Consider the following 20,419-nt stretch of genomic DNA (forward strand, 5'->3'; position numbering starts at 1 on the left):
AAAGCTTTGGTTGCTAACGCGCCTATGAAACTCTTGCCTGTACCTGGAGGGCCCTGAATTAGACTTAGAGAGACTGACGCAGGGCCGACAAAAGCGATGTCATCTGTGAGGTGTCCAGGCGTGAAGGCTTTGGCAGGCTCAAGATCAGTTGAAGATCACTCCCAGAGCTTCTCTCGATCTGATCTGCAATGTCCGCCAAACTTCTCTCTGCGTGTGTGCGGTCCACATCACTGTGTGGGCTTTCCGGGCATAAGATCTGTTCCCACAGCGGCAACTCGAGCTTCGTCTGCAGACACTGCAGTACTGGCTCATACGCCAACACCGCAGTGTCGATGAGCACGAACTGAAGCGTGTCCGACGTGGCCAGCTGGAGGAGCACTCTCTTGAAGGCACCAGCTCCGGGTGTGCGAATGGCAACGACAGGTGTGTCTTGACATAAAAGGTCCTGATCTCGCCAGATTGTACCGAAAGCGATCAGCTTGCCGCCATCAGTGAAGTAGCCGAAGGATTGATGCTTGATGAAGTTGTAGTTGTCTTTCAGGAAAGCTTTCCGATCGACTGCATATGTCAGGCGTTCGAGCCCAGCCCTGACGGCTATGGCGATAGAAGTCGGTAGTCGAGACCGCTCGCCGCCATTGTGCACTCCAGCAAAGGTCAAGCGAGAGAGCCTCATACTCTGACGGTGCGGTCCTCCTTTGCGAGCCTTGTTGGGTAAGTCATCACGAAGCTCGGCCAGAAAGTCTTCACGAAGAAGGCGAAATTGGTTGTCGAGGTGGTGTGCTACCCTTTCTTCTGTTGGAAGTTGAGTCAACGCGTGAGCGGCGCTGTAGTATGGAGGATCTTTGCTGGTCAGCTCATCCTCTGTCGGATATATCGCGATTCGGCGAAAATCTACAAAATCGTTGTCATGTCGACCTCCAGGACCAGCGATGGAAGGTGATTGGCCGCCTTTCTTGGTTTGCAGGATGTGTTCAATGCGATAACCAATAGCACGTAATGCACGATCGTCGGAACTCGTGAAAGTCTTCTCTGCAACAATGTTGGCCGCGATACTGTCAACATCCACGGGAGTGCCTTCGGGTCACGCGACGAGCTCTAGCAACAGCCATGCGTAGCTCAACTCTGCAGGAGCGGACAGCTCGTCGTTCTGCTGCGCTAGAGTCATTACAGTCCAGAGGCTTGGTGGCGAGACGATCACCTCGAGCACCCGCTTGAGGAAGTCACCATTGCAGAGTCTTTTGACCTCTGGGACAGCCAAGTATACGAGAAAGTTGTGCAATGGACCGTTGATGAAGTCGATAGAGGTGTCAAAACGTAAGCCTTTGCGTAGTGCCTCCAAGCCTGAAGCACTACACCCAAGCTTCTCGATGCATGCTGCGTGATCTGCTTGGTCACAAATAGCCTGGATGAATTGCTGCACATCTCGGACGCTTTGAATAGCTCGAAGGCCGACGATGTAAGCATGAAGCAGCTTTGTGAGTTTCTCGGCGCGGGAATGTGTCGTTCGTGGCTGGCTGTTATCGGCCATGATGATTATCCCGGTGGTTGAATGTGATTCTTTGCAGGTCGTTATTGGACTGTGAGACTGGCGAGCCGACAAACGAGCAATATGGAAGTCCACGTTTTGGTGTTTACGCAGGAAAAACGGCCCTTGCTGGGCCAAAATACCGTACGGACAACTAGCGCGTTTCTTGTCTAAGCCTTTGATCACAAAGCGCAAGGATGCGCTGTCTCGGAACCCTCATTGTCGCGAGCTGCCGTCAAGTTTGGATATGCATGCTGCAAGGGCCCGCCAGTGAGCTAGACAGCTGCATATGGCATGCTTGTGTGTGACACAGAAACATGTCCACTCCTGCGATTCTTCATTAGTGTAGACACTCAATTCCAACAGGTACACTTGTCCACATACCATCGAGATGTACGGCAATCGGACATCTGGACATAGTTTCCAACCTCGTGGCGGATACCGTGGAAGAGGCAGCCGTGGGCACAACTGGCGTGGCGGTCAAACGCAGAGTAAATCTGTAAACAATGCTGGGGGGCAAGCGCCGCCTTTCGGTGCTGCTCTTTGCACTTACCAATGGCAGGATTTCAAGCAGAAGGTCCTCAAACACAGTATGTCTCGCATAACAGATTGTCAGTACCTGGCCTCGTTCAATTGGCTGAAGAGAAACGTACCTACAATGGTCATTCCAGGTGAGTATCCGACACGACCAGGGCAGTACAGCGACTGATATACCTAGGCGTACCGCCAAAGTGGTCCCCCCCAGAAAATACACCACACCTTGAAGAAGATGCCAGCGAGTACTTTCGAGACATCAACGCCGCGCAGTATCCGAAGCATCCCATCGAGCCCGCAGTTCGTGCAGTACTTGCACAAAATCATGGTCTCGATACACGCGAGATCGACATTTTTGCTTGCGGAAGCACAATGGGGAGTCTTCTGCGCTTCGCCCGCCAAGCTGACAAGTCGTTTCGATTCATCGTCGACACGGTAGAGGATACCGTGTTCTTCATCCGGAGAGAGAACAGCCCGACCGAGAAGATTGTAGATGTCCGAGGCTATGGTCATACGATGCCTGAGGCGTACACGCCTCTCGAATCCTGCGTCCGCGAGTCTGTATCACATCAGCGTCTCATCAAATACAACTTTGATAGCTTCACATGCGTCGTGCGCTATGAAGGCGACGGGTACCTTGGAGAGTCGTCGAGCGACTCTCGAGCTGTATCGACCATGTTGCCCGACCATGATGGCATCAGTATGCAACAAGGTGGAAAAGTCATCCCTCAGAAGGCCATCTTCGACATCAAGACACGCTCACACAAGAAGAAGTCAGAAGATATCCTCGGCGGCGAACTTGACAGACTGTGGGTACGTCAGATTCCCAACTTCATCATGGCTTACCACCAACATGGCAACTTCAACGACATCGAAGTGAAAGATGTTCGTAAGCAGATTTTGCAGTGGGAGAACGACCATGTGGACGAACTTCGTGTCCTCTCGGCTCTGGTGGCGGAGATCGTGTCGTACGCCAGGCATCACCCCGATGAAGCATTCGAAGTCTGCTCGCAACAGCAAGGAGTCCTCGAGATGCGCAAACTGGATGGCAGCTTCCCACGAGTCATGCCAGAAGACCTCAAGCTCGCTTGGGGTGGTGCAGAATCAGATGGGGGTTCAGACAGCTCGGAGAGTCAAGGGGATCAGGCCGGGTCTGACGCTGAAGGCGGCGTTGATGTCGACTCGGACGTTGAAGGAGATCCTGATTACACAGCCTGTACGGAAGACTGTGGGTACTGCGGCCGATGCAAGTACTGATGGTCGTGCAAGGTCTGTGTGTCCCATATGGCCTGAGATCAGGGAGAAAGAGAAGGTGCTCGGGAATAGCCTTGTTCTCACGCAATTTCATACTTTCGTGCAAGCATGGAGTTGGTCAGCGGCCGAAACTCGAGTGAGTGGATGGGAAAGAAGTCGTTGGTGAACAGAGGGAACGTGGAGGGAACATTCGGCCCGACTGGTCTTGGCAGACGAACGATCTTGTGTCCAACACAACTCCACGCAACGCATCGTGCTTCTCTATGCAACGGGGACTGTAGCCAAAAGAGTGGAGAAGATAGCATGGCCAGCTGAGCACGTCAAATATAAACGACACCACGCACAGCGGTACAGTGCCCATTTCATCCTCCCAACACACCTCCCCTCCATCACCTCGATCCCTCTACATCAGGCTCAGTCAGACACACCACTTCCCTTCTCCTTCAACCCCATCCCCGCTCTCAGCCGCCCACAAACCGCATCGTGCTCCATCTGCTCCTATCATATCCTCGATCTCAGTCCCTGCCAGCCTCATGCTATGCGTGAGAGCTTTCAACGGGCGGCCACGATGACCTGACTTCTAGGGTCCTGCTTCGTGCTGGGTCTCTTGGCACACACAGCCATGACGAGCTCCTACGACTTGACGCTTTCTCAGTCCTTCACTTTCCGGGATCTGCTTGCCAATCATCTCTCGGGTGGTTCGAATAGGGTGCGCTGATTCTCCCCACGAGTGCCTGCAGCCCGTGGGTGTCGTGTTCCTTCAGACCTGTTCCACATTTGCTGCGTACGAGTGTTGATTTTCCTGGCGGACGCCATGGTCAGAACCAGCGCTATAGCGTTGTCCTTTGTGTCGATGCACACTCTTTCTCACAGTGGGGAGCAGATCGAGCTCTGGTCGGGGAACCAGGCAAGGATGAGCCACGGTTGGCATTCAACTACCACTATGTTACGGAAGAAGTCTCAAGGAACCACAGATGCAGTTATCACAAGCTGCCCACGGCTTCCTGAGGACTCGAACGAGTGAGAGGTGCAGAGATGAAGTGACTTGCCTCGATGCATACAGTATGCTGCGGAGAAGTCAGTACTTACACAATCCACAGCCTCCTGCTCTCTCGGAGAACTGCTCTGTTTTGACCATTTCGTAGTAGACAGCGTGGACCAGACTCTGCGAGACTAGTCCTTGACTTTTGATCCTTCCTTAGATCAGCGATTGAGTAGACTACATGCCATACTGGACGCTCATGTGTCCACTTCCTGCTATCGTAATCGTACATGGGGTATTCCTTACACTCCCGAACTCCTCGCTTGATGTTATTTTGATGCCGAACACCCACAAATGCTGAAATGCCGACCATCACTTCCCAAACCGATAAGGTGCTGCATTCAAGATCAGTCTTCCAACCCTTGATGCTTCTTATCATTCACCGTCACGGCCATCTTCTTACCGATCTCATAACTCGAGATCATGATGGCGCAAGCCGGCGCGACCTTCAAACATCGGGCTGCCCAGCCTTTGAAGAGTCCAGATGTGCCTTGGGTCTTGTAGATGTGCCAAAGAAAGCGTGGCATTGTTCGTCCTTCTGGCAGGTTCCGTCTCTTCTCTGCGGACATGGTCGAGTTGATGACAGTCTGCTGCCGGGTCTTGCCGACATCGAATGGTGTTGTGACAAGCGCTGCGACACCTCCTGCTCCAGCTCCAGCGATGAAAGAGTCCAGCAGTAATTGGTAGTGGGATCCGTCCTTGCCAGAGAAGACTGCGCTGTGTGCCCGGTTCTGGTCCAATCGCTTGCGTCCCCATTCATAACCCCACCAGTACAAGGCTGAGAATGGTACATCTCTCCAGAGTGTAAGGCTCAAGCCGCGCCACAACGAGGCGTATCCCTGTGATGAAACCATCTCTTGCAGACCAGACATTGTCGCGCGCATGACATTCTTTTCCGACGACTGTGTCGCTTGCATCCTCGTCCTCAACATCTCAATCGGACTGACAGCAATGGCTGCCAGCACTCTTGCTACACTTCCTGCCACCAACGGCGCATACGCATCACTAACATGATCCTTCATCGGACTCCTCTGACTATGCCTCAGCCAATCGTATCCAGCAAAGTATATGACGTTTGCGGGTATGCTCATCAGCAGGGTCGGGCTGAGTCCTCGCCATAGTGTGCAGATGCCTTCGTTTCTAGCGATCTTCCGGATCCCATCGAGGGTGGAGTTGAATGTCTTGCGTTGAGTCTCTTCTGCCGCACAGTCAGAGATGACCCTTTCATCGATGACTGCAGGTGAAGCAACGCAGAATTGTGACTGGTTTTGCACCCAGAAGACCTCGCGACAACAGGCAGTGACACCGAGATTGGGAGGCAATTGGACGAAGGCAGGTAATCGTGCAGAGGGGGACGGACTTGGGGAGGAGGATTGTAGTCGTACGCGGACGACGTCTAGGGGTGTTACTGTGAAGCGTTAGCTGAAGGCCTACGAGACATTGCGGGCTTGACCATACCAAGCAATGAGGTCAAGATGCTGCCGGTCACAGCAGACAACATTTTCTGGGCAGCCGAGGTCTCATCGTCCTTTGCTGTCCGCGCAGTGTTGGGCGGCATTGTGAGGTGGAGGGTGTTTGTATCAGACTGTCCCTCGCCATCAGCTGACAGTATTCTGTCGTGGTCCTGGCCTTGTGTGTGTACTGTCGCCATCTCGTTCAATGGTCGACGTCGTCCCGCGCTGGTGGCTCCACCGCGCTCAGTGGCGCGAAGAGCTGTCCTTCTTTGTCTCCAGCTGGGTGATGATGAAATCTGATGGCGAGGGTCGGGCTGAAGATGGAGAATCGCGGTCAAGGCCAGCAGAGAATGATTGAATGCGTGAAAGGAGCGAGTTGGATGTTTCTCTGTGGAATGATGATTCGATCACCTTGATGCCAAACTTAATCTATGCACTACCGGCCGATGCTAGCCGATCGCGTGTCCGACGTCGCTTTGACTTTGCCCTGACGCATCCCGGCCTCGCTTGTTTCCGCCGTGGTGTCCTAAGGCAGTCACCGAGGTTCCTCTGAGTGCATCCCATCAACATAAACATCGCCACTGCACTTCATCCACGTCTCACCTTCCCCCCACGAATTCATCCCACGATGAGCAACTCAGATCAGCCGTCAGACATGTCCCATCCCGCACCGGAGACAGAAGCCGAGCTCGAAGCCTTCCGACAGCGATGGCGGGAAGAGGTGTCAGCCAGGAACAGACTGGCGAACGAACCGCTGTCAACACGACTCGCATATCAGAAGCTGGACCGAGCAAGAGGAGCGCCTGCACCGGCACATGCGACGGCGACTGCGGGTCCGTCGAAATCCCGCAACTTCAACCAAGACTTCGAACCCAAGGCATACCATGATCTGCCGGACAAAGAAGAGCAGCTTCAGCTTGGTGGCCATGGACGAACCCACGATAGAGACGCATACCGTGAGCCAAGCTCTGCCCTGGAGCACTATGAACGTGCTGTAGAGAAGGAGACCCAGGGCAATCTGTCCGAGAGCATGCGGCATTACCGCAAAGCGTTCAAAGTAGGCTTCACAGTGCTTCCCCCATAGTGATGTCCATGCTGAGGTAAGTCACAGCTTGATGACGGCGTTCACGAAGCCTACAAGCGAAAGCACTTTCCTCCTTCATCTTCCGTCAAGCCGAAGCCGCAGAACACCAACCCTTCCAATGCATCTGCCACTGTCCCGGGTACCGCCCATCACTCGCTGCATGGCAGTGCCGAAGCGTTGCCAGCGACTTTGAAACAGCTGGTCGATGACTTCGCATCACTCCGGATTGAAGCTCCCGCCCCGCCGACGGATGCCTCACCGCCAGAAAAGTGTCCGATCGCTGAGCTGCCGGAAGAGATACTGACTGCCATTCTGACCGAGCTTGCCGTTATTGACGTGGCTACGTTCGGCCGCTGTGCTCAAGTATGCAAGCGACTTGCCTACCTTGTCCTGACAGAGCAATCGATCTGGAAGCGGGTGGCCCAAGGTGACGAGGTCGGCTTCGGCGCAATGCACTACACCTACGCTGTCGAAGTGGAGGGCGACCAGCTCAATTCCAACGACGACATAGCACGATATCTTGGAGCCTACGAAGAGGACGATGCAGACAAAGTACTACCACCAATACCGCAGGAGCGTGCACTGGCCTTCGACACATTGACCGAACAACTCCTTCGCACAACCTACGCTAACTCGTGGCGGCACATGTTGCGCTCACGACCTCGAATACGCTTCAATGGCTGCTACATCGCCACCGTCAACTACACACGAGCCGGTGCCACGTCGACTAATACTCTCACCTGGGGCGCACCAGTGCATGTCGTGACCTACTTCCGCTATCTCCGCTTCTTCCGCGACGGTTCGGCGATCTCCCTCCTGACCACCTCGGAACCATCTGACGTTGTACACCATCTCACGAAAGAAAACGTTCACAACCACCACGGCAACTACCTCCCCAGCTCCGTCATGAAAGACGCCCTGCGCGGTCGCTGGCGTCTGTCAGGTCCGCATTCTGGGATGGTCGATGAAATGACCGGCGAGCCGGAGACCGAGGGCGATGTGCACATCGAGACTGAGGGTACTGTTGCCAAGTACATCTTCAGAATCCATCTAGCGCTGGCGCATGCGGGTAAGAGCACGAGGAACAATAAGCTGGCGTGGAAGGGCTTTTGGAGTCATAACAAGTTGACGGATGACTGGGGAGAGTTTACGTTAAGGCATGACAAGGCTTTCTACTGGAGCCGCGTGCGAAGCTATGGGAGTGGTGTGTAGCCCGACATTCCTGCAAGCCATGATTTCGTGGTGGTCCTGCTGCCCTTTCCTTCGCGGCTTTTTGCGTCTGCGTCCTTGCATGTCGGAATGTTTGCATCGTATGCGGAAAGATAGCGACGAAGTCTCATTCTCAACGGCTTGCAGTATGCGGGCCGGTCGTCTCCTCAATCGCTCAAGCGGAAAAATTACGAACAAGACTGGCTTCAGCGTTGCACTGGAAGCGCGTCACGTCTTGGGCCCAATACTATGGCGTATTGAGAAGCCCTGCGACCGCCCCGATTCCTTCCACGACATTGTATGAAGTGAGGTTCCTGTGAGAGGAGAGCTCGGGGATCTGGAGGCCGGGGGTATCGTCAAGGCCGGTGAGTATGAAGCGATAAGAGAGTCACTTGTGGGCATGTGATCGTCACTTAGCACGGATGGCGCCTGCCACACTAGCGCAGCAGCAGAGGTGGTCCGTGCTGTCTTGTGACTGGCGTTACAAATAAGGAGCCTACTCTTGCCTGGAATCTCTCGTACTGTCGTATGCACATTTGATCACTCGAACATGCACGAACTCACGTACACACCGCTGCGGTCGCACGCGCTCGCATTTACAAACCAACATTATGGATCGGCAACAAGACAGCGGGTAAAGGTACGTCGCGAGGTTTTGACCTGGCGGATCCATCGCTCATGTTACTAACACCTACACAGCCCTTTCGTCTCCTCGACCTACCGGCGGAGCTTTGGTCGAAGATCGGCAAGATAGCTATCGACGATGCGCCATCCTTCACATACAACCCTCTAGCTCTTCGATATCCCCCTGACACGAAAGGACAGCCAGACATCACCCGAATCTGTCGAGTCCTGAGGGATGGCAGGCAGAACTTGGATGTGGTCTCGAGCTGGTGAGTAGAGTTCCGAAATTCTGTGCTCCGTATCATCGCTGGCTGTATGAGCTCAGATTTCTGTGAAGTGGGGGCACAAGGGTATTGGTTGAGAGCACATGACCCTCTAAGTCTTGTAGCTGGTAATGCTGCGAGTGGAGCACTTGCAAGATACGTCGCACGTGCCTTGTGCATTGTGGCCAATGCTGAAGCTTGTGAAGCCGCTTTCCTCCCTCACGCAACCATGATCAAACATCACAGCGCAATCACTTGATCAGCCAGACAACATCACCACACCCTTCTATGGCTACTGAAGGTCACGTAGCAGATATGAGCCCCAATATCGCCGTATCTACTACGGCGCTCGATGTCACGAAGACAAAGATGGCGAGTAGACAAGACCTTGCGCCCTTACGAATCCACCTACTGACCAGACTTGTAGGCCACCTCACTTCTCTATCTACCAGCAGAGATCTGGAGCAAGATCGGCAAGCTCGTGATAGACGACTACCCGCACTTGACCGTCCACCACTTTCCCCCCTGCTTCTGCGTGCAGTGCCGAGAAAGACTAAATTTTCCCCAACAACCAGCAATTGCGCAAACGAGCAGAGTCCTACGAGAAGAGCTTCTACCCTACTTCTACTGCTCAAGGGTTAGTGTCACCGCAGACATGCACCACAAGGCAGTCTGTAGTTGGCTGCGAACCATTGGCGGCGAGAATCGAAGGACTGTCTCTGGCGTGATCCTGAAGAGGCGCAGTTTTTTGGTCTCGGATACTCCAAGAGGGTACCGCAAGTTTGAGATCACGAGCGAGATGATCCAGGAGCTGTGGGATGTTCGATGTGAGCTCGAGCACATCGACAGGGATAATTCTCGCCGGTCTACATACCGAGTGAAGTTCTTGTAGAGGTGGAGGGACCTGGTTGGGACGGTATATCTTGACCGAAGAGAGTGAATGATCTGGACTGCAGTACAGGGCCAAGTACGGAGTGGCAGGCATCATATGAGATCTGCACGTTGCTCAGCTTCACACTCACACTTTTCTACTCGCGTCAATTCTGAGCACTCATTTACATCACCAGCCTTCGGTCTCATGGCTGCACTGCCCCGCTACATACATGCAACATGTCTGGTCGAATCTACACAATGGCCGCCCTCAAGAAGGCTGCAAAGCAGATCCTCGCGCGCTACGAGCACAAGAAGGTACGGCAAAGGGACATCACGTCCAACAGGCAAGGTCACTGACACTTGTCTTTGCAGCCCACTTCCCTTCTCGACCTCCCCGCCGAAATCTGGAGCGAGATCGGCAGACTGGTCATCGACAACACCACGCCGGTCAGACCCTCGTACTCAGGCTGCGAGAACTTTTGCACATGCAGGAAGTGGCCACCACCCCAGCAGCCAGCCATCACTCAAGTCAGCCGGGTCCTGCGTGAAGAGTTGCTGCCTTACTACTACGCCACGAAGGTCACCATCTCTGTGAGCCTCGACCACTATGCGACCGACAAATGGCTTAGCGCCATTGGCGAGCGGAATCGCAGACATGTCACTGGTCTCACGATTGTCGGGCCGAAGTGGCAGATCATAGATGAAGAAATAATGGACATCGCCTGGGGTATCCGTGCTGAGATCGTGCAGACTAAGCGGGCACCAGACGGCTGGCACGAGATGCATACCATCAAACTCTAGGGCGCATGCAAGCTCTCGTAGACTTCAGGTGGCGATTTAAAAGAAATGCTAGCTTCTGGTGTCCTTTACATGAGACTGGTGTTGTAGGCATGGCTTCAGCTCCGAGATCATGGGTGGCATACAGCAACACCCATCTACCACCCCATAACCGTCCCCGGAGTTCCCGCCCCAGTAATCTCACATTCAATTGAAAGTCTGCACTTCTCGTTGCTCGAGTAAAGAAAAGGCTGGCGACCTTCTGAATCACATGCAAGCCGCCAGCGTAGGCCCGTGCGCGACCAGGGTCCATGATCCTTCGCCTCCTAGCTATATATGTCTCAGCAGTACCCCTATATACCCCTACTACGTAATCAACCGTTAAAGGTGCTCAAGCTCCTCAGGCCCGCTTTTGCTGCGACCTGACTCACGATCAACATTTTCCGCGGACAGAGAACGTCATATCACGCGCACAACATGGAAGTGCCATCGACAACCACCACAGGAAAAGGCGCCTTGCTCGCTCTTGAGGCCAGAGCCAAGCAGTCAGAGGTACGAAAGCGGGTTTGATCACAACCAAAACTCACAGCTAACGAGATGCAGGAAGAGAAGACCTCGCTTCTCGACCTTCCACCAGAGATCTAGAGCCACATTGGCAAAATGGTTATCAATGCGGTCCCAGAAGTACGCGACTACAGCTTCCACCCTCCCAATCCGCGTCCGCAGCATTCCCCCATCACACAGGTCTGTTCAAGCCTACGCAGTGAGCTTCTGCCTTATTACTACAAGCATAAGACCTTCCTCGACGGTTTCAGCCTCCAGACCCATACCTTCAAGTGGCTACAAGCCATCGGAAGAGAGGGCCGAAGGGCCATCGCAACTTGGGACATGATTGCAAGAGATGCAAGTGTGGTGGAAAAGTATTGTCGAAAAAATGGAGATCTCGAGGTCACGATGGAGTTCTTGAAGAACCATCAGACGTGCGGGCCACTGTTGAAGCACTTCAAGGTGTGGTTTGTCCGACAAGCAGACGCGGAGCCTTTCAGGATGAATATAAAGACTTATGGTGAGGGACAGGTACATTAGGCAAGAAGGATCCACAGGCAGTACTCGGTGATGGAGCTCGGAACCATTGCTGATGGGGCAGCGAACTTATTGACGCAGCTAAGATAGAGCATTCAACGTACTTTTCGATCTCATCATCCTTGTCTATGCCGCCAAGACCTTCGAGTACAGTATTTGGTGAGTGGGGTGAATGCTCAGACTGCCACATGGTGGAGGAGGCCAGCTTGTGACTCAATGCGCACAGACCGCTTTATCCCTGTCCGCACGTGTTTACGAGCTGCGCCCGCACATGAAGCCTGCTAAAGGACTCATCCCGCGCACCGCCTTTTACATCCTGTTTCAACCATGATACCGAAACAACCACCCAATACATCCACGCACACAGACCGTCACACAAACGTAAGCACACCCAACCACATCACCCTACATACCGCCCCTGTGGAGAAAAGAAAGCTCACTAACAAGCACCAAGCCCCCCAACACCACCACCACACCACCCAAAATGCGCCAACACGGTCTAATCCCCTACACCAAACCCCAACTCCTCACCCTCAACCACCACCTCCTGACCCTCGGCTACCTCGACTTCAAAGCCGCCGCGGAGCGCAAAACCCTCCTCACCCTCCCCGGCGAAATCCGCAACAAGATCTACGAGCTCGTGCAAGAGCAGTGCGCCGTTGCGACGATAACCTGGACTACCCCTTTGACCCTGCCTGCTCGTCTCGCGCAAGTATGCCGGCAGATTTGACTCGAGTACCTCCTTATCTACCACCGCTCCCGTCGGATCCACCTTACCCTGCCTCGCGGGGGGGCGAAGAGTTTCCTCCGAGACGAGGAACTGGCTCTCGGTCTTCGGCGCGACGCGATTGCCGTTGACGGAGACAGTCTCGATTTACTCCAGCCGAGCGTCGTGTGCGTTGCATTTCCGGGAAGGGGGGTTCGAGGTTGAGGCCCTGTTGCTACGCAGAGAGCAGATAATTCATGGCTTTCCGACGGGGAACTTCGTGCCTGGTCGGTTGTTGAAGAAGGCGATGGAAGAGACGATCGAGCTGGAGGGAGAGGTCAGGGAGGATGGGAGCCCATTCATGACGGAGAAGCTGCTGGGGTTGTTGGTGGAGGTTTTGGCGAGGAGTGGAGGGAAGGGGCATAGGGTGGAGATCATTTGTCGAATCTGAGCGCTGGGACTGGCGACTATCGAGATCGGTGGGTGCGAAGGTCACAAGGTGACGGCTGGCGGTGTTGCTTTTGTCGTTGCGTCTTGCCGCTGGGGCATAAAAGGTTTTTGCTTGCAAAGGTAGCATATGCGTAGGATGTAGATGCTCCCATTCTTTCAGGCACTCCAAAATTGATGACTGCCGACTCAGAAGGCAACCAAAAGTAGCTCAGAGACTTACAGCGCAAAAAGCACAAGAAACATACAGCACGAACCTTTCCCACCGCACAGGCTTCTCACACAATTCATCAACCATACGCAGGGGCGGTGCAGTCAATTGCGAGTACCTAGTACACGCTCCACGAAGGGCGGAACCCAACGAACCATTGAATCATCGTATAGTGATCAATGGGAGACTTCTGGATGGAAGATTGTGATGTGGTCACCCACGATAGTACTAAGCTCGCGGTCGGGTAGCTTGTGTTTGGTGAGGCGGATGGACCGCTCAAGCTATCACTCCCGAACCCTTTTGGCCATATGTGCTGAGACGTTGGATCCGGGGGCTTACAGTCCTGGGCATGGTTTTTACAACCACTGTATTTACGCTAACCCCTTCCGGCTATCCATGTCCATCTCAGAAGGTGTTGCTACCTTCAATCTCACTATCGAGAATGGGCCAAGCTCACACCTGAGGACATACAACGTATATGCAAGAGTATGTGAGAACGCTACGAGGCAGTAATAGCCAACAATGGAGGACACACCGGGTGGTGAGCTACGCCAAGCAGTGGATACATCCTTCCTAATGAGGAAAGGTGGAAGAACATGGGGTTGTAAAAACTATGCCCAGGACTGTATGAGGGTTGGTGCGCACGGTCATCGTCTTCCACGCATCAGGGGTTCAAGCATCACCAGGAGTCGCGGCCATCAGTGCCAGTCTCACTCATTCCTGACATGCTTCAGCGAGAAGCTCGTCTGGCCGTCGGGTCTCACTCATCCACAAACTTCAGTAGACTGTCCTCAGCTTGCCACTTCCTCAAGTACCTTTCCGCGTGGAGATCCTGTGCGCTGAAGGTGCGTTGACACGGATGACTCTGCGGGAAAATGGTTCGCCAAGGCATTAGGTGCCAGCAATCGGTATCCATGCCAGGTTCATACTTCTGCAGTCTTACTTTGCCAGTCCCGGGAGCACGTCTGAAGTCAATGTTAAACGTACGATATGCCATGTTGACGGGACTTCCACGTTGGAATCTAGGCCGACTGTCGCCCCATTGCCGTAGCCACCTCACTTCCTCCCGCTTGTTACTGGAAAGTGGCTCCCAATCACCAATCCTTCTCTCGCGTCGGATCACCTCAGCTATGGACTGAATGTTCCTAACCTGGTGTTCAGCAACGTGGATATTAATCTGGAGCTTGTCTGTCGAGGCGAACTTCTGGTGCGTGAGAATCTGCATGATCCAGTCAGACACGTCCTCTGTGCTGGAAAAGCAGGGATAGGCCGTGAGCGTGATGGTGACTTCCGGAGGCCAGAGCTGCAAGGTCGTATCCTCCAGATACTTGAGGACCGTGGGGTCGAGAGCAAGGTTAAAGACTTCTTGACCGATATGGATTCGCTGCAGGTACTCGACGTTCAATGGTGTCAAGTTCCGCATGAAGTGCTGCAGGTCCGGTGCTTCGTACAGCCGGAAGAAGAGCGGTTCAGCATACTTGAACACAACAGCATTGGCCTCTAGCCAGATGAGCCGGCAAACTTGTAGCCAGGAAAGGTTGGTGTGGAAAGAATGACAAGCAAGCGTGATACAATGTGGTGGGCATCTTCTTTTCGACGGGTGTACATCCGGCAGTGATGCGTAATCGTAAATGAGATTTCTCAGCTCAGCTGGAATGCAGAACAACGGTGATTGAGATTGCCGGTGGCATTTGCTCATGTTCTCGTTCGTACATTTGGACTCGATGCCAACGAAGCGTTTTGCGGTCGTTTCGATGTCAGAGACCAGCGGGAAGGCTATGGGACAGTGAGATCTTGATGGCTGGTGTGAGACTTGAGCCCGAAGATTCTGGTAGGCTGCCATCCTGATTGATGCTCAATGCCAGCAGTGAAAGATATCCTGCAATGGTCCTTGAGTGGTGCTCAGTCAGCCGATGATCTGACCAGGGGAGCACGGGCATCCATCACGTCCATATGACAGTCGTGGAGATAGTCACAACGCGACCTGATGAGCATAGCCCACTCGTATGCATTTGGTAAAGGTGAAGTGAATGTTGAGGATGCAGGGATAGTGTAGTCTCGGCATTGAGCCTAGCGCGCACCGCCACAGCGGGGGTCAATGCGCAATCGCGTGGCTTCAATTTTTGGGAAGCAAGTCGGAGTCAGGTCGGGAAGGTGGACGCACAGCATCAGACACGAGGAGAGAGGAGTCAGGAGTTTGTTGACGCTGCATGCTGTTTCGCATACAACACCACGCGCGGGTGACTTTCTCACGGATCTCACGAACACTCCCGCCAACAAACACTTTCCGCATCGCGTGCGCAACACCCAGCACAGCAGCAGCACGGCCCTTCACTTTCACGAGCACGATGGGTAAAGACAAGAAAGCAGCAGCCAACCCCGGCGATGCTCGCCCCCTCGAGCTGAACCCACCACCCGACTTCTTCGCTACCAGAAACGCACTGTTCGACAAGCGACGCGCCGAGTACGACGAATGGGTAGCCAAGCAGCCACGAGAGGACATTGAGATCACCCTCCCCAATGGCAACAAGGTACCTGGCAAGAGTTGGGAGACTACTCCAGCGCAGATTGCACGTGAGATGAGCAAGAGCTTGTACGAGCGCACAGTCATCGCGAGGGTGGACGGGGATCTGTGGGACTTGCCGCGACCATTGGAGAAGAGCTGCAACCTGGAGCTGCTCGACTTCGAACACCCCGAAGGAAAGAAGGTCTTCTGGCATAGCAGTGCACACATCCTTGGCGAGGCATCAGAGCGGAGATTCGGCTGTTCGCTATGTATCGGTCCACCTGTCGACGATGGCTTCTACTACGAGATGGCATTGCCACAGATGGCTGCTGTTTCCGAGGCGGACCACAAGCCATTGAAGCAGATTGTTGAGAAGATCACCAAAGAGAAGCAAAAGTTCGAGCGACTCACTTTGACCAAGGAGGAGCTGCTGGAGATGTTCTCGTACAACAAGTACAAGCAGCACATCATCAACGACAAGATTCCAGACGGCACCTCCACTACTGTCTACCGTAATGGACCTCTCATCGATCTCTGCAGAGGACCTCACGTCGAGCACACTGGCCGGATCAAGGCATTCGAGATCATGAAGAACTCTGCCAGCTACTTCTTGGGCGACGCGAAGAACGACAGCTTGCAGCGAATATACGGTGTTTCCTTCCCCGACAAGAAGCAGCTCGAGGAGCACAAGCACATGCTCGAGGAGGCAGCGAAGCGTGATCACCGCAAGATTGGCCAGGAGCAGGAGCTGTTCTTCTTCGATCAGATGTCACCTGGATCCGCATTCTGGCTGCCACGCGGTATGGTCATCTTCAACGCTCTCCAATCATATATTCGCGAGGAGTACTGGAAGCGCGAGTACCAAGAGGTGCAGTCACCAAACATGTACGACTCCGCGTTGTGGAAGCAATCCGGTCACTGGCAACATTACAAGGATGACATGTTCACGTTCAGCGTCGAGAAGCACGAGTGGGCCCTCAAGCCCATGAACTGCCCAGGTCACGCCCTCATCTTCGGTCACGGCGAGCGAAGTTACAGGGAGTTGCCCATCCGTATGGCCGAGTTTGGTGTTCTTCACCGTAACGAGGCTTCCGGTGCATTGACTGGTCTTACCAGAGTGCGCCGTTTCGTGCAGGACGACACCCACATCTTCTGTACTGAAGCACAGATTGGTCAAGAGATTGAGGGCCTGTTCGACCTCATGACTGCCGTCTATGGCCTTTTCGGCTTCACCTTCAAGATGAAGCTGTCCACCCGACCAGAGGGACATCTTGGTGATGTCGCCACTTGGGACCGCGCAGAAGCACAACTCACCAAAGCGCTTGACGAGTTCAAGGCGAAGAGCGGTACCCAGTGGGAGCTGAACCCAGGTGATGGTGCTTTCTACGGACCAAAGATTGACATTACCATCAGCGACGCCCTGCGACGAGAATTCCAGTGTGCCACTATCCAGCTTGACTTCCAACTTCCACAACAGTTCAACCTCGAGTACCGGTCAGAAGAGAAGGCCGTGGCGTCCACCAAGGCTGAGGCGCAAGTCAACGGCGATGCAAAGGCCGCAGCTGAGGCACCCAAAGCCGCGGATGGCGAAAAGACTGAAGAGAAGCTCGTCATCCGATCGGCACCAGACGCCCGACCAGACCCATCAGCAGCACCAAAGAGCGAGGCCTCCTACCGCCGTGAGCTCACTCCTGGTTGCCAGCGCCCAGTCATGATTCACCGTGCCATCTACGGTTCATTCGAGCGTTTCATCGCTATCCTGATCGAGCACTTTGGCGGCAAGTGGCCGTTCTGGCTGTCACCTCGCCAGATCCTCATCGTCCCTGTCATGCCTTCTGCCAACGACTACGTGCTAGAGCTGCAGAAGCTCTTCCGTGCGCAGAAGATGCATGTTGACATTGACATTACTGGAAATACCATGCAGAAGAAAATCCGTACTGGTCAGCTGCAGCAGTACAACTTCATCTTTGTTGTTGGCGCTCAGGAGAAGGAGAATAGGGCGGTCAACATTCGTAACAGGTACGATACTGTCTATGCGCATGTGACGAGTAGAACCTTGACTAACGTTGCTACAGAGATGACCCCGAGACCCAAAAGCTGGGCGAGTTGATCCCAGTGGACAAGGCTATCCAGCTGCTTTGCAAGCTGCGCGACGAGCGACTCCGTGATAGTTCGTTGTCGAAGCTTGCAGAGTAAGAGCTAAGCCAGCCTTGCTACAATCATGCACTTGATGACCTTTGAAGTCTATTCGATTTGCCGGAGACAGACCATCGTGGCGGCCTTTCTGATGTAGAAGCAAGGTAGCTACAAGCTGAGTTCACACCCCGAATGAAAACGAACTAGTACAACCGTGCAGCTGGTTGGCCTCACCCCTCAGTCCTTCGATGTATTCTCCTCCCATACGTCTCACTTGCCGTAGTGCTTATAAACCTCTTCCAAGTATCTAACGCCGCACCCACAGCCGCTACCTCATCTCACACGAATTCAATCCGGTATTGTCCCACGCCTGCGCCGCTGTCTGGCACCTGCACGAAACGTGTCTCCACCCCGAGCAGATTTCGCAGCTCTGTCGGTCCCCTCGTGCCCCATGTTGAAGCGGCAGCTGGATAGATCAACTTACGACTCTCGGCAGAGACCGCGCGAAGCCACTGTCCGATCAAACTGATCTCCGATGCAGAACTGGAGAGACGTATGACTATATGGACCTTCGTCTTGAACCACAGTGGCAGCAGCTCCTCGCGCAGCAACTCGGCAGACGCGCGTGATGGGAGGCCTGTAGTGGCGTACGCGCTGCTGCCGTGGTGTTTCGATGCGATGCGATGCTTGAGGATCACGGCCGATGTGTTGTGGATCTTCCTGTTTGAGATGACCAAGTGACCGATCTTGCTCCATGGCTCAGGTGGGAGGTCGAGGAGGCTTTTGCGCTGCAGACTGGATCAGTGGCGATAATGGATGGGCGAAAAGGGGACGAGCTACCTCGGAATCATACTGTGTCGGTCCAGTATCGCGAGATTTGTAGTCCGCTTTCTCGCGGCGTGGTTGCGCCATGTTGGTAGGATACGGGGGTTTGAAAGTTTGCGGAATTGCAGCTATCACATGCGGAAGTGGCGCGGATGCTTGCAAGCGCGAAATGGGCTTGGCACAGGCGAAGGCAAACACCTCTTCCCGCTGACCTCGTGCTGAACATCACATCACGTCGCCGTCAAGATGTCGAGACCGGACCTTCCGGATTATAGTCTGCAAGGCTTACTCGACAACCTGAAGCTATACGCGAATAACGCATCGCGCCTAGCAGTGGCAACAGGAGGTCAGAACAGTCTCAAGGTATGAAGGCACGCAACACCACATGATGATTACGTGCACCATCTGATGAATCTCACAGAAGCGCAGTCTCCTTGACCTCCCAGCCGAAATCTGGAGCAAGATCGGTGGACACGCAATTGAAGCTGAAGATGACTACTGCCCTCGAGCAGCGGCGCTGAAGGCCAGATCTAGCTACATTGTTGGCTAGTGTGCACCCCCGTCTCATCAGCCCGGCATAACTCGCACCTGCAAGGCTCTTCGCCAGGAGCTCTTGCCAGTATTCTATGCGACTAAGGTGAAACTTCACATCATCAAGCAGTTCGGCCGCGGCGCCTCCATGGCAGAGATCGGACGATGGCTGCGTGCGATCGGGGTCGAGAACAGGCGTTGTTTGAGACAGGTGAAGGTCACGGGCCAGCCAGAGTGGGTAGCGCAATTCGAGCAGGTTGTGAGGGACTGGGATTGGTGTGTGCCGCTTGTTTGTCGGCCGAAGGAGAAGATGCCGGCGTCGAAGGGGATGGGACCGAACAAATTGCATGAGGTGCGCTTCTTGTGAGGACCAATTTCTTAAGGGAAGGATTTTGCTGAGATGCTGCGAGGGGTCTCGATGATCCTTGCAAGTGGAGTAAGGCTGCAGTGATGGCAGAAGCTTTAGCGGTTTCGAAAGCGTGTCGCGCTAGAATCTCGCCAGCGACTGTGTTTGCTCTCGCACTTCGAGCTTTCAACCACACTCATCAACGCCGCTCTACACGAGGTGACTGCAAAGATGATGAACATCACCAGGCCAACCACCAGGCGAAGTCATGGTGCTGCATCAACTGTCGACCCGTCCCCACCGCCACCGATCCCCACCAAGACAGTAGCTGAACGCAATGGCGCAGATACCGGTGACGCCGTCGATAGGGTAAGCGCACCCTTCAATACCACAAGAACCACAACCACGGCTGACCAGTAGCCTCCAGACAAGCCTCTGCGACCTACCAGCAGAAATTTGGAGTAAGATTGGCAAGCTTACAATCGACGTCGAGACCACTATCACACAGACTGAGTTGGTCGTCTGGATGAGCCATAAGCCAGGCAATCCTCGCATGCACCAACCTGGCATCACCCGCGCCTGCAGAATCCTGCGCGAAGAGCTTTGGCGTACTTCTACCAGACCAGAGTCATCTTCGACTTCGGATACTACGACTTTGGTCTTGTAGACGGCTGGACCTCGGACGACTTCGGAATGTCTCTTCATGATATCGGAAGGGCGAATCGACGCAACATTCAGCAAGCTTGGGTTCACGATTGGAGGGCGAAGGAAGATCAGCTCGAGGAGCTGGCACACCAGACATGGGATGTGCCGTTCGAGATGGTCCTGGACCAGGCAGGTGACGGACTCGGTCAGGTGTCAGACCAGCGCTGGAGGATCAAATTTCTATGAGCACATCCGAACGGAGCAAGGTGGCATGCGAAACATGTGGCACGAGCGGCGTCATCTTATGCCTCTCAAGCGCAGTGGTGAGGGCGTTGAGTGCTGGG

General features: G+C 54.2%; 11 protein-coding genes across 11 annotated transcripts; 7 read left to right on the plus strand and 4 right to left on the minus strand.

Moving 5' to 3' along the window:
* Nucleotides 1–64: 64 nt before the first annotated feature.
* CLAFUR5_12548 (uncharacterized protein) lies at nucleotides 65–1,528 on the minus strand (the record flags this gene model as incomplete). Its single annotated transcript, XM_047911696.1, has 2 exons — nucleotides 65–1,052; nucleotides 1,086–1,528. 2 exons carry the CDS (start codon nucleotides 1,526–1,528, stop codon nucleotides 65–67), a joined length of 1,431 nt encoding a protein of 476 aa, XP_047768296.1.
* A 388-nt stretch (nucleotides 1,529–1,916) lies between these two features.
* Nucleotides 1,917–3,316, plus strand: CLAFUR5_12549 (uncharacterized protein; the record flags this gene model as incomplete). The annotated part of the gene is given in 3 exon segments (XM_047911697.1): nucleotides 1,917–2,115; nucleotides 2,134–2,196; nucleotides 2,244–3,316. 3 exon segments carry the CDS (start codon nucleotides 1,917–1,919, stop codon nucleotides 3,314–3,316), a joined length of 1,335 nt encoding a protein of 444 aa, XP_047768297.1.
* Nucleotides 3,317–4,702: 1,386 nt separating this feature from the next.
* On the minus strand, nucleotides 4,703–6,006 carry CLAFUR5_12550 (Mitochondrial carrier protein MTM1; the record flags this gene model as incomplete). Its single annotated transcript, XM_047911698.1, has 2 exons — nucleotides 4,703–5,763; nucleotides 5,814–6,006. 2 exons carry the CDS (start codon nucleotides 6,004–6,006, stop codon nucleotides 4,703–4,705), a joined length of 1,254 nt encoding a protein of 417 aa, XP_047767910.1.
* A 431-nt stretch (nucleotides 6,007–6,437) lies between these two features.
* Nucleotides 6,438–8,105, plus strand: CLAFUR5_12551 (F-box protein HRT3; the record flags this gene model as incomplete). The annotated part of the gene is made up of 2 exons (XM_047911699.1): nucleotides 6,438–6,866; nucleotides 6,921–8,105. The coding sequence occupies 2 exons, from the start codon at nucleotides 6,438–6,440 to the stop codon at nucleotides 8,103–8,105; spliced, it is 1,614 nt and encodes a 537-aa protein (XP_047767909.1).
* A 547-nt stretch (nucleotides 8,106–8,652) lies between these two features.
* CLAFUR5_12552 (uncharacterized protein) lies at nucleotides 8,653–8,999 on the plus strand (the record flags this gene model as incomplete). Its single annotated transcript, XM_047911700.1, has 2 exons — nucleotides 8,653–8,742; nucleotides 8,802–8,999. The coding sequence occupies 2 exons, from the start codon at nucleotides 8,653–8,655 to the stop codon at nucleotides 8,997–8,999; spliced, it is 288 nt and encodes a 95-aa protein (XP_047767908.1).
* A 3,207-nt stretch (nucleotides 9,000–12,206) lies between these two features.
* On the plus strand, nucleotides 12,207–12,452 carry CLAFUR5_12554 (uncharacterized protein; the record flags this gene model as incomplete). The annotated part of the gene is made up of 1 exon (XM_047911702.1): nucleotides 12,207–12,452. The coding sequence occupies one exon, from the start codon at nucleotides 12,207–12,209 to the stop codon at nucleotides 12,450–12,452; it is 246 nt and encodes an 81-aa protein (XP_047767913.1).
* A 1,394-nt stretch (nucleotides 12,453–13,846) lies between these two features.
* Nucleotides 13,847–14,929, minus strand: CLAFUR5_12555 (uncharacterized protein; the record flags this gene model as incomplete). Its single annotated transcript, XM_047911703.1, has 1 exon — nucleotides 13,847–14,929. One exon carries the CDS (start codon nucleotides 14,927–14,929, stop codon nucleotides 13,847–13,849), a length of 1,083 nt encoding a protein of 360 aa, XP_047767883.1.
* A 367-nt stretch (nucleotides 14,930–15,296) lies between these two features.
* CLAFUR5_12556 (Threonine--tRNA ligase, cytoplasmic) lies at nucleotides 15,297–17,788 on the plus strand (the record flags this gene model as incomplete). Its single annotated transcript, XM_047911704.1, has 2 exons — nucleotides 15,297–17,611; nucleotides 17,668–17,788. The coding sequence occupies 2 exons, from the start codon at nucleotides 15,297–15,299 to the stop codon at nucleotides 17,786–17,788; spliced, it is 2,436 nt and encodes an 811-aa protein (XP_047767912.1).
* A 278-nt stretch (nucleotides 17,789–18,066) lies between these two features.
* On the minus strand, nucleotides 18,067–18,640 carry CLAFUR5_12557 (uncharacterized protein; the record flags this gene model as incomplete). The annotated part of the gene is made up of 2 exons (XM_047911705.1): nucleotides 18,067–18,516; nucleotides 18,569–18,640. 2 exons carry the CDS (start codon nucleotides 18,638–18,640, stop codon nucleotides 18,067–18,069), a joined length of 522 nt encoding a protein of 173 aa, XP_047767911.1.
* A 159-nt stretch (nucleotides 18,641–18,799) lies between these two features.
* On the plus strand, nucleotides 18,800–19,103 carry CLAFUR5_12558 (uncharacterized protein; the record flags this gene model as incomplete). The annotated part of the gene is made up of 2 exons (XM_047911706.1): nucleotides 18,800–18,916; nucleotides 18,975–19,103. 2 exons carry the CDS (start codon nucleotides 18,800–18,802, stop codon nucleotides 19,101–19,103), a joined length of 246 nt encoding a protein of 81 aa, XP_047767915.1.
* Nucleotides 19,104–19,661: 558 nt separating this feature from the next.
* CLAFUR5_12559 (uncharacterized protein) lies at nucleotides 19,662–20,321 on the plus strand (the record flags this gene model as incomplete). The annotated part of the gene is made up of 3 exons (XM_047911707.1): nucleotides 19,662–19,799; nucleotides 19,858–20,038; nucleotides 20,098–20,321. The coding sequence occupies 3 exons, from the start codon at nucleotides 19,662–19,664 to the stop codon at nucleotides 20,319–20,321; spliced, it is 543 nt and encodes a 180-aa protein (XP_047767914.1).
* Nucleotides 20,322–20,419: the final 98 nt, after the last annotated feature.

This window comes from Fulvia fulva, chromosome 11 (genome assembly GCF_020509005.1).
Source record: "Fulvia fulva chromosome 11, complete sequence".
Taxonomy (NCBI): domain Eukaryota; kingdom Fungi; phylum Ascomycota; class Dothideomycetes; order Mycosphaerellales; family Mycosphaerellaceae; genus Fulvia; species Fulvia fulva.